Source organism: Rhineura floridana, chromosome 4 (assembly GCF_030035675.1).
Source record: "Rhineura floridana isolate rRhiFlo1 chromosome 4, rRhiFlo1.hap2, whole genome shotgun sequence".
NCBI lineage: Eukaryota > Metazoa > Chordata > Lepidosauria > Squamata > Rhineuridae > Rhineura > Rhineura floridana.
Window position 1 is genome coordinate 9,992,220 of NC_084483.1, and position 12,114 is coordinate 10,004,333.

General features: G+C 41.9%; 1 protein-coding gene across 18 annotated transcripts in view; it reads left to right on the forward strand.

Moving 5' to 3' along the window:
- The window catches only part of SIL1 (SIL1 nucleotide exchange factor), a 69,673-nt gene that overhangs the window by 13,520 nt on the left and 44,039 nt on the right, over window positions 1-12,114 (forward strand). For all 18 annotated transcript variants that reach the window (XM_061622439.1, XM_061622458.1, XM_061622455.1 and 15 more), the window contains one exon: window positions 2,519-2,648. In XM_061622439.1, the coding sequence (XP_061478423.1) occupies window positions 2,519-2,648 (130 nt within the window). The remainder of the gene's footprint in view (window positions 1-2,518; window positions 2,649-12,114) is intronic.

Consider the following 12,114-nt stretch of genomic DNA (forward strand, 5'->3'; position numbering starts at 1 on the left):
ATAATTGCATTCCATAAAAAATACTGACATCTCTACATCCTGTGCTTCACTGTGGAGTAGTGATTCTAGTATTAGTTGGAATATTTTTGTGTGTGTGGGGGGGTAACAATTGTGTTTTTTCCTAATTTTCAAACTTTTGCATATCTAGGGAGTCCTTTGAGTATGTAAAAACTGTTACCTTATTTTTGGTTTGTCTTGTTTTGCTTCCAAGCTGATAACACTCAACTACCCATAGCCATAGTTGGCTGTGAAATGAAGCAGTAGCACATTGAGCTCACCCATCGTTGTAGCTATGTGCTGCAAGGATTCTTTTGAATACTTTGATCTGATTACAGGTGAAATCTCTGTGTTTGATTTAATATCAGTAGCATAGTGGAAAATTCAGAAGTGCAGGGTCCCTTTATGTTAGTCATAGTCATGTTGTGGGGCTGAGAATGAGATCCTTGTCAATGTCTTCTTCCACAATAGACATCCCTAGGAGCTAGTAAGCATGAAAGGGGAGAGTGTTAACTACTGAGAAGACTCTTCTCAGTGGCTGACTCACCTCTTTTCACTCTGACTCTACTCTGGCTTCAATCAGCAGAAAAGGTCAAGGAAGCATGTTCGAAGATTCTTCTCGGGCTAAGACACTCCCCTTCCTTGCTGATTGGCTCACAGGATGCTGGAGACACAGGGACCCTGCTGGGACCCTGCTTCCAAAAAAGTAAAGGGTCTAAGACACCCCTGAGACCCTGGATGACTACGCCCTGTTTAATATATTATGTTCAACTTGGTGCTTAATTCCCTCATTTATGAAAGCGGAATAATGGTAATCTATTCAATAGGAATAAGTGAATAAGGTGGCGTATATCATATCAATAATTTGAAACACTTTATTATACAGCCACAAGAGTGGCTGTATACTACAGTCAGCATGGATTTTTGCATTCTGCAACGTTAAATCAAAAATACCCCCATGCCACTCTGATGCTTCCCATAAGCTCATTTCAAAACAAAACCTTACAAAACTTATAGTCCTGAACTCAGAAACGATTGCTTAACAACCGTCTAAATTTTCATGGTGATTCACAAAACAGTCTGAGAGAATCGAGAGTTCAAACTGTAAAAAGAGAGAGAAATAAACCAGACCCTTTTTGGATTTTCTTCTGTCAGAGTTCTCATAATCTGTTGAAATTCATTAAAAATCAGCCATGTTCACAAAGTACCTGTAATCCTATTACTGACCTTGCCCCATACTCTGACCTTCATCTTCCGCAGTTTAAAAGTTAAAAAAAATGCCTGGCTGATTTTTAATTAATTTAAGAAATTTAGCATTGAACTCAATGATAATGTTGGGCATGCTCAGTAAGAACCAATTGTCAGTGTTCTAACAGCCAGACTCACAGCTGCTGGGCTTGGCTAGTCAGAGGGCCACACCCACACCAGACCTTTATTTCACTTGAGACAGTCATGGCTTCCTCCAGAGAATCCTGGGAAGTGTAGTTTGTGAAGGGTGCTAAGAGGAGACTCTTATTCTGCTGACAGAGCTCCAGTGGCCAGAGTGGTTTAACAGTCAGCCACTCTGATTGAAGGTCTGTGAGGGGAACAGGGGATCTCCTTGCAACTCTAAACACCCTTCACTGATTACACTTCCCAGGATTCTTTGGGAGAAGCCATGACTGTCCAAAGTGAAATAAAGGTCTGGTGTGGATTTAGCCAGGGACAGCTTTGGTTTAAATTTGGGTGGGAGGCTACATGTGCCTGCTGTAGAATAAAAAGGTGGGGGAAACCCTGAAAAAGAATGATACTGTTCACAATATTTTCCTTTAGGAAAGGGATTCCCCACTGCCCAGTGCCCACCCATCCAATCTCCTCTCCCTGCCCCTCCTGCTACCCTCCCTGCCCCTCCCCCAGGCAGTTTCACCCATCCTAAGCATCATTGTATAGGAGTAAATCCCACTTAACTCAAAGCATGCAAATGATCAAACCTGCCCCCCTCCCTCTTGCCCCTTCCTTTCCCCTTCCCTCACCCATCTCCTTCCAATCCCAGTTGCCGCCACTGACCTTATGCTCAGAAGCACATGTTACCAAGTTCTTTCAAGCTACACAGGAAGTGGATTGGACTGTGAAAGACCAACCCAAATGGTGTTTGCATTTTTACAAATTTGTAGGGCAGTCCTATATCTCAGAGAGGAGGTCAGGTCTCCTGCTCCCCTGGTGCATTCACTATAGCTGCCCACTTTCCCTGCTTTTAAAAGTTTGACAGAACTATCTGTGGGCTATACGTACATTCTTAAACCACAGGGTTTTTTGCCTATTAGTGAATACTCATAATCTTTTCAGAAAAGTTCCTGCACAAGACTAGGCTCTGGGTGACCCTGTGTTTGACTGACTTTGGTTAAATGAAAGGGCTTCAGTCATGTTTTATAGTCTCTAATTGGCTACTTCGTGTAGTATAGCTTTAATATGAAATGTTGGCCTTTAAATGGAACACTGAGAAGAATAAACGTGTCCTAAAGTTTCTTACTATCATTTGCAGGTCAAGCTGTTCCTACTGGCCTGCATATACAATTAAATCTTCAGACAGGAGAAAAATTAGCCAAGCTTCCTGATGATGATGATGATGATGATAAGAAAAGTGACATGAAAGATCCTCAAAAAAGTAAAAGGTATGGCAGCTTTATATACTATACTTTTTTTCTAAATGGAAAGCAGATGAACTTCTGGTTGTTTCCATTGTCATTCTTTGAGGGGAGACATTGGACAGTTGGACTTCCCATAGAGCCAGGTGGGCATCTTGTGACTCAGGGGTCTCTTGCAGGCCCCAGCCTCTTTTTATGTGGTTCCTCTGATGCATCATAAAATTGTCCCATTCTAGCATACCATAAGAGTTTCTTCTTCCTTTTTATTTTTCTTGGCTTTTAAAAGTATGGCTATCCTCTTTCTATGTCATTTCAGAACATCTAGAAAGAGCAGTATTTTATTAGATCAAAATTAACTTTTTTAAAAAAACCCTTATAGGTGGTTGTATATTTTAGGGGAAATACGTTTTTCCCCCAGCTCTTTGAGACTAAATTGGTAGGTTTCTGCTGTGTGTGTGAGACACTAAAGTCAGAAAGGAATTACTTTTACTTGCTTTCCAGAACAGTAGCTGTGTTGGTCTGTTGTGCTGATAAACAAATATACAGAGATTTATTTCTTTAAGTTTTCCAGTACGGTATTTTTCTTTTAAACCCAGTGGGGTTTACTTCTAATTTGACCTGCAAGGATTGGGAATTCTAATCTGAGGTAGCTGTGGTGAAAATTGAAGTAGGGCAGTCTTTGTTCCAGATTAGTTAATGAGGAACGTATTTGTCTCTGGCTCCACCCATTGCCAGCTCTTGACTTGCCTACTGCCTATGGGGCATACAGCCCCTTACAGATTACACTTGAGGGGATGGGGTCCTTGACTGAACAAAGGTTGCCCAACTCTGCCACAGGTGGTACTTCTCATAGCCTAGGTTTTCATTTTGCATGTTTATACCTTGAGCTGCAACAGGTTCTAACAAACAACTCTGGTCCTATTAGTTTCCACTTTGTAAAACACAATTCGAAGCCCTGGTTTGACGCAGTGTGTGTGTCAGCTCATTATCAACACTACAGATTAAGTAAAGCTACCTCAATACCCCCAGCATTACCCCTTTAAAAAAAAAAAAAGGGTACAAGGAGCTAATCAAAAAGAAAGAGAGGGAGGCATTAAGCAAAGTCTGGACACAGTTGTTCCAGGCAGCTAGAAGCGATGATTCCTTTCTCTTTTGGCATATTGTAGGGAGTGGGCTTTAATTAGAACCTCCTAGGATGCCTTGTTTAGTGTCTGCCAAGACATGGGAAATCCATTTTAGTGCACTCTACTCTGCAGGGCTAGACTCTGCAGTAACCTCAATTATTAATTTGGCAGACACTCCTTCATAGCCGCCAGTCTTGATATCAGAAATAAAAAAAATAGTTGCTCTACTCAAACCTGGGAAAGCTCCTGGGATTGAAGGTATTACATCTGAGCTAATGAAAAACAATATAGACTGGTGGGCCCCCATCCTGGCCTCACTTTTTACATTTATAGATCAGTCAGCTCAAATACTGACAGACTGGGGTCTGGCCATTATCATACCAATATATAAAAAGGGTCAAAAGGATGACCCCTCCAATTACTGCCCAGTTAGGCTGCTTAGTACAGTAAGCAAGCTCAATGCCAGGCATCTGTTGTGGAAACTTTGGAACTGGCTTGATCAGGCAAACATATATGTTTAGCTTTAGGTCCGGCCGCTCCACCACCGATCAATGTCTGATCTTACATCATCTGATTAGGAAATATAGCTGTAGGCCCAATGGAGCTCTTTTTTCAGCTTTTGTCGATTTTAAATCTGCACTTGATAGTATCCGCCGGAACAGGCTGTGAGCAAAACTGGAGGCCTCCTCTCTTGACCATAGACTATTAATATTAATCCACAACATGCATGAAAATAGTTCTCTTAGAGTAAGGTGCAACCTGCAGGGTGATCTGTCCCCCTTGGTCCCACTAAACAGAGGAGTGAGACAGGCTGTATTCTGCCTCCCCGTTATTTAATTTTTATACCAACTCACTAGTCCCATCTTTAACAAATCCAGACTTTCATCCACCCAAATTAGCAAATTGATCCATTCCTGCCTTATTGTGTGCAGATTACACTGTTATATTATCTAACTCAGAAGTAGGACTCGGGAGAGCTCTTTGCACCTTTACGGCATACTGTACATAGGAGGAGCTTACAATAAACTACCAAAAGACCAAAAGCTTGGTCTTTTCCAAAAGATATACTAAACACAGTTCAATGGGTCAATGGGCACAATATTGAACAGGTCAAGGTATATAAATACTTGGACATAGTTTTTCAAACAACTGACCTGTGGAGAGCCCAAATTGCACATCTTTCTGAGAATACCCAAAGAACTATCTGCTGTTCTTAGATTTTTCTTTTCAAAAGGGGATTCCCATATTCCTCTGTCATCAGTTTTCCAGGGCAAAGTGTTGGCCCAAATAGTCTATGGTTCTCAGATATGCATTTATAAAGATTTTCGCTCCCTGGAGGCAATACAGTCCAAGTTTCTGCGATCCATTTTTGGTGCCCCACGTGGCATTCCCAATGCCCTACTTGGATTGGAATCTGGGTTGGTTTCTCTTGAAGCATGAGCATGGCTAAATGCATTAAGCTTCTGGCTCAAGCTAAATTTCAGACCTCAAGGATTTGCCCCTCTGATCTTAACAGACAAGACAACTTGACCTCTGGCTGGGCAAGCATGGTTGAGGAAAAATTACATCTTTATGGGTTTTCTCCCTCAGCTCTGGTTCAGCTGGGACCTATAAATACCAACTAAATGATTAAGAACCGGATTAGGGATGTTGCCTTACAAGAAGACAGAACTCTGGCCTAACGTTACTTGCTCCGGTGAATTACAATAAGAATCTTGCCCCTGAAGCCTATATTTATGCTCTGGAGATCCCTAAGTATCATAGAGCCTTTTCACTGGCTCGTTTCAACTCTTTACCTTCAGCCTTGTTGCAGGGGAGATATTTGCACATTCCTTATTCCCAATGCATCTGCCCATGCCAATCGGGCAAGGTTGAATCAATCACCCCTGTCCTGTTATGCTGTTCATATTATAAGGACATTTGTTCCTTTTATATTGCTCCAGTTCTAAAAAACTTGCTAGGTAGATCGGACACATTTGGTACCTCCTTCCTTCTCTCAGATTTGAGAAATGGAATAACTTTTAAAGTGGCAAAAGCTTGTGCTTTAGCATAAGGAAACAGATGGTTAATGCATCTTAACTTTAGTACAGCAGGGCCCCACTCATACGGCGGGTTACATTCCAGACCCCTGCCTAAAAGCGAAACCCACTGAAAAGCAGAACTCCGTCAATAAAATGGCGCCTGACTCCCAAAAAACGCTGTAAAAGCGGAACAAGAGCCGTATGAGTGGGGCCTTACTCTAATTGAAAGCCGCCGTATTAGCGGAACACTGAAAAGTGGGCCGCTGAAAAGCAGAGCCCTACTGTATACCAGATTTTATTTTCTTAAGTTTGTTTATGTACGTTATATAATTAAACTTGTTTATATGCAATTCTTCTGTTTTTCTGCATTTAAATACTTGTACTTGTATGCTGGTCCATGACTGCAAATAATAAAGATATATGTATGTATGTTTATAGTTTATAGCTGGTTTTGACCTATAAAGCCTTGCACAGCTTGGGACCACAATATTTGATGGAACGCCTCTCCCGATACGAACCCACCCGTACACCACGTTCAAGATCAAAGGCACCTCCAGGTGCCTACTCCGAGGGAAGCTCGGAGAATGGCAACAAAGGAGAGGGCCTTCTCGGTGGCCCCCAAATTATGGAATGATCTCCCTGATGAGGTGCTTCTGGTGCCAACACTTATCTTTTCAGTGCCAGGTCAAGACTTTCCTCTTCTCCCAGGCATTTTTAGCATTTTAGCATGTGTTTTAAATTGTTTAAAAATTTTAAATTGTGTATTAAATTGTTTTTAAAATATGTGTTTTTAAATTTGTATATTTGTTTTAATGTTTTTAGTTTCTGTAAACCGCCCAGAGAGCTTCAGCTATGGGGCAGTATATAAGTACAATCAATCAAGTTCTACCTTTCATATGTCAGGGGGAGGGGAGAAAAAGCCTAGCTCCTTTACTTCCCCAAGCATAAATGGAATTTTTCATCTATTGGGAGAGAACTGTGTACTTCCTTTCATGGTGTGCTACTATCTAGCTTTATGCCACTTCAAAAGTGGAATTCTCAAATATGGCTGCAACTAGGGATGGGGGAGAATATCCGCTAAATTGGATTTAGTACCAGATTTCAACATAATCCGATAATCTGCTGTCTTTTCGGACTGGCATTGATTTCTTGCAATGGGTTGCATCTGTCATTGTTTTTAAAAAAAATCCACTCCAAATTTTATGTGATTGTCTTCGTAATTGGCTTTCCTCAAAGCTGGTGCATTCTTAACTGCTGTCTAGGTGATAATGATTGCCATTTACATCCATTAACCTCCCTCCAATGTTAGGCAATTATCTGCCTAATTGATATGTAAATAGAAAAAGGGGTAATAGCATAAGCATTTTCATAACCATTTTTGTTAAACATTACTCTTTTTTGCTTTAAAAAAATCAGCGAATCGGCAACTGCGAAAGCAAAGGAACAAAAAATGGCAGATTGGCAATGAAAGCCAGACTCTTCGAATTCAAGCGGATTGGAACTAGGCAGTGAACCCCATGCCTAGCTGCAACAGAAGAAGACTAATTTGAGGACCAGTAGCTTAAATCTTGAACAAGGGTTTTAGATCAGTATATTTCCCTTTTCCGCAGGGGACTGTGCCCAAAGCCTTACAACAGACATCAAACAGATGTTAAAATATGGCAGTTTTGTATTTAACTACTCATTTGGTTGCCATTGTTTACCAGGAGTTCCATGCAGGCAAAGTGTATGGAATTCTCTCCAGGTGAGTGTGTGTTTTGAAGGAGGGACAGAGTGACTAGTCTCATCTTCATCAGCTTGCTTGGCTTCTGTGCTGGCAAAGGAGGAACAGAAGCCTATTCTTCCATGGCCAGCACAGAAATGTAGTGGGCTGATAATGGAGGGTAAGGGCGCTCTGCAGACATGTAGCTGGGGGAGCTGGGGGGGTCCTGTCCCCCTATTTTTTTCTAAGCCACTTTTAAAAAAATAAATAATTAAATTTGTTACAGCATTTTTTCTGCCCCCTTTTTTAGTGTCTCCTCCCCCCCAAACTTTGGTCTGGTGCTCTGTCCCATCTTTGTCATCCTGCTCAACTTCCGTCCTGGGCTGCATAGGAATAGAAGTGGAAATGCAGGTGACTGGCTGTGTAGCAATGGAGCGATCTGTGACTCCACCCCCAGCCTTCCACTCTTCTATGCTGGCGCACAAGGGGCAATGCTCCTTTCTGTGGGTCCAGTATAGAAATCAGGTGGATTGTCGGAAAAGACAGGCAGTGCTCCTCACCTTCTTCGCCAATCCACTGCATTTCTAGTTTAGCCTGCAAACATGTTCTGTTGGTCTGCTTTTTACTCATAAACAATGGGTCGGTGGGGGCCTCCTTTTAGGAATAAAAAGCAGGTGATTTTTTTGCAGGCTGGTGACATTGGGGGGGAGTCACTAACAAGGCTGAAATACAGTATTCCAAATTAAAAACCAATTTTTACATCAACTCATAGGGTCGCCATCAGTCATAGTCGACTTGAAGACATATAACAAAAATATGAAAAAACCATTTTTGCATCACATTAACTCAAATAACACACTCAATACTACAATAAGATAAATTCAGAGTAGAATAGCATGACAATCACACTTCATATATAGAACAGCCCGTCCTGTACTTAAATGCTTTCTGTGTATTGAGTACAAATGCAAGATCAAAATGAGCAGGAAAAATAAATAGCCAACCCAGCCCTCAATCCTAGTGCCGTCTTGCAGCACTCTAAGCTGCTGCCTCCCCTTTTTTTAACCTAAAGTTTTGAGGGGGTGGGCTAGATAACATATATTGGCTGTTGGAAACCGAGCTGCGGTAATAGTGTAAAGGACTGATTTTGAATATCAAGGTATTTGCTGGGTTATCTGTTGCTTTGTGCTGGCTCTTTGTAATGTTAATAGAGCAGGTATTTTAAATCGTTTAAAATTATATTTGATTGGTTGTATTTTTTATGTGGATTTTGTAATCCACTTTGTGCAGAATTTTCTTGGAAGGCCTATTGTAAACCTGTTAATAGATGATTCACAACTGGCTCCCTGGGGTTCAAAAAGGCATTGGCAGCAGCACAGGAGAAAAATTGGGGGAGCGTTAAAACTCTTCTTCTCCAGCCTCCTAGGTGTTGCAGCTGCTGGTGCTGGTCTTTGCTGTACCGTGAAAGTGTTGGTATGAGTGTGACTGTTCTTTTTCAGTCATGTATTACAATGTGTCTTGGAAGAAGCAGAGCCAGATTTAACTGTAAACAGAGCTTGGAAAAGTTACTTTTTTGAACTACAATTCCCAGCAGCCCCAGTCAGCATGGCCACTGGATTGGGCTGATGGGAGTCGTAGTTCAAAAAAGTAACTTTTCCAAGCTCCGACTGTAAAGTATATTAGAAATTACCCTGAGGCCTTATTTTTTCCAATATACTAGAAGTTTACATATCATTATTTTAATTTTTTAAGAGAATGTGGTAACATTTGTTCTAACCAGGGGATACATGATACACCAAAATAGGCACCACTGTTGTTTCCAGAAAGTTTGTGAGTTGATTGATTTCTCTTGTCCAACGCGCTCTAAAACAGGGCTGGGGGACCTGTGGCCCTCCAGGGCTTCCTAGATTCTCAATTCCCATAATCATCCCTGACCATTGGCCATCAGGAGCAGGGGGTGGGGTGGAGGCACGTACCTCACTTCCTGGCTGGTGAGTTGGTGCTGCTTCCTGCGATGGGCGAGGCAGCAGCGAGGTTGGCTGGGCTGCTGCTGTGTTTGCATCCTGCCGCCCTCCCCACCACCTCTCCTGCTATCTCCCTGTGTGCAGCAGCAACGCACCCACTGGGAGGTTGGGTAAGCACCTCCGCCCCGCCACACCATCCGCTGCTGTTGGCTAGGCTGGCTGGGGCTGATGGGAGTTGCGAGTCCGACAGCATTTGGAGGGATGCAGGCTCCCCACTCCTGCTCTAAATTTTGCGAACTTTATGATTATTGAGATGTCTAATTTGGACATTTTAAATCCACTGAACATTACTACAAGTTCAATAACACTAGTAAACAGCCAGTGAAATGTGTGTGTGTGTGTGTGTATTTCATCTGCTTCTGCCACTGCTCCTTCTTTCTTTGCTTCTTGTAGTCCACACTGTGGCTCACCCTGTCTTTGCTTCACCACCATTCCTTGTTTCAATTGTTGCTGCTTCTCGCTTTGCAAAACAAAAAGGAGTCTTCAAATACCTGCTGGTTAGGAGAGAGTGGGTGTGAGAGTGAACTGGAAGGGTTTTTTTGAGCATCCTCCCTGGATTTGCTAACTCCTGTAGTCTAGTTGCAACTCCAAGAATGTCTTCTGCAGCCAGAGGTTTGCAGCAGGCTCTGGATGCTTGCTAATGGAGTGTAGTTAAAGGGATAAGGCCCATTGAATCAGACTGGTAAGCCCTGGGAGACCATTGGCAGATGGGAATCAGTATAAGTAGTTGCATATTTGTTTGTGACGACCACAATACCTGATGGAACACCTCTCCCGATACGAACCCACCCGTACACTATGTTCAAGATCTAAGGCCCTCCTTCGGGTGCCTACTCCAAGGGAAGCTTGGAGGGTGGCAACAAGGGAGAGGGCCTTCTCGGTGGTGGCCCCCAAATTATGGAATGATTTTTTTGACGAGGTGCGCCTGGCGCCAACACTGTTATCTTTTCGGCGCCAGGTCAAGACTTTCCTCTTCTCCCAGGCATTTTAGCAAGTGTTTTAAATTGTTTTTATGTTGTTTTAAATTTTAAAATTGTGTTTTAAATTGTTTTTAAAATATGTGTTTTAAATTGTATATTTGTTTTAATGTTTTTGATTGCTGTAAACCGCCCAGAGAGCTTCGGCTATGGGGCAGTATACAAGTGCAATAAATAAATAAATAAAGCATTTTTGCCCGCTTTTCAGCTGAAATGTCTGCCAGATCAGCTTGCGGATCAACAAAAATAAAAGGTGGCCCCAATAATCAGGCTTACTGTTTAAAAGATATTACACAAATAGGAAAAGGTTGAGGAGAAAGGAGGAGAAAAGCAAGCTTGGCATCAGAGTGGCTGCTGCTCAGTGACACCTGAGGGAGGGCCCAAGGCAGGTGAAGCAGAGCCAGTGGAGTATGTTAGTAATTATTATAAATTGGGCCTATTAGAATTAGCAATCTGAGAATCTTTATTATTGGTATTTAAGAAGTTTGTGGTACTAATCTGTCTGCCCAGTATTGTCCTGATGCAGTTGCTTTATTGAGGAAATCTTATTTTCTTTGTGAGCTTAATAAGTATGTTTTGCCTAGAGGATATGAATAACTAGGTATATGATCAATGCTCCAGTGATTTATATTGATGAGTTTATTGTAACGTGCAGACATAAGTGTTGCAGTTTAATCTTAGTTTAACTTAATGGAGCTGATATTTATACCAAATTTGGTACTTCTAAAATTAAATTGAAGTGAGCATTATGCAGGTTGGGAAAAAAATCAAGATAATCTTGATAGCATGTGCACTATGTCACCATTTTGCTTTATGGGATTTATAAAACATTTAGTGTACAATATTAAACATCAGATTGATTGTAAAAGCAGAAGATCAGGAGTGGCATTGTTCCTCCGAAGGCATTTCTTAGTGGAATGAGGGGGCAAATTACTGGCACTTCTTCCTGTCCTCCAATCTGCTGTGGAGCATCCCCCAGCCCTTGGAAGCAGCCTTTGGTGGGAGTGGAGTGCTTTCAGGGGGAGGGGGAACCACCGAAAACTCCAGTCCATTAACTGATACCCTTCTGTCAGCAATACCACGAAAGTTGGAGGGAAAAGTTAAGCAGGAGCAGATGCTATATAAAATAAAGTTTTGAATTGTGGGAAGTCAAATAATCTGTTTGTGAGCCAAACCCATAGATCAGGAATTTAGAATAATCCATTAAGAGACTGTACAATGAAAGGCATTGGAAAATAATCTGGGAAAACAATTTAGTAACACAGAGTTTGCTACAAGTTGTTGAGAACGCCTGTCCTTTGTTACATTGGGTTGCTAGTATGGTTGAACGGACAGTGGAATAAGCGGAGGCTGAGGCTGTATTCAGGCTTATCATTACCTTGGGACTGATGAGCATCCAGGAAACATCCTTGTCAAATATATAAAGCCATTGGCTGAAGAAATAGATTTCAAGAACTGCAGGGGAAATCTGAATTTAGAATTAGTAGTTTACCAATGTTCAGCCCTTTCTTCTGAAACAGTTGAAAACTTGCACTTTTAAAGTTTTTTTCTAAGCTTCAGTAGAAACGGTTGACTGTCAGAAGAGCACGCTATTTGAAGTGATCACCCTCCCTCCCCACCTCCCGATAAGTATCTCCACTTCTGA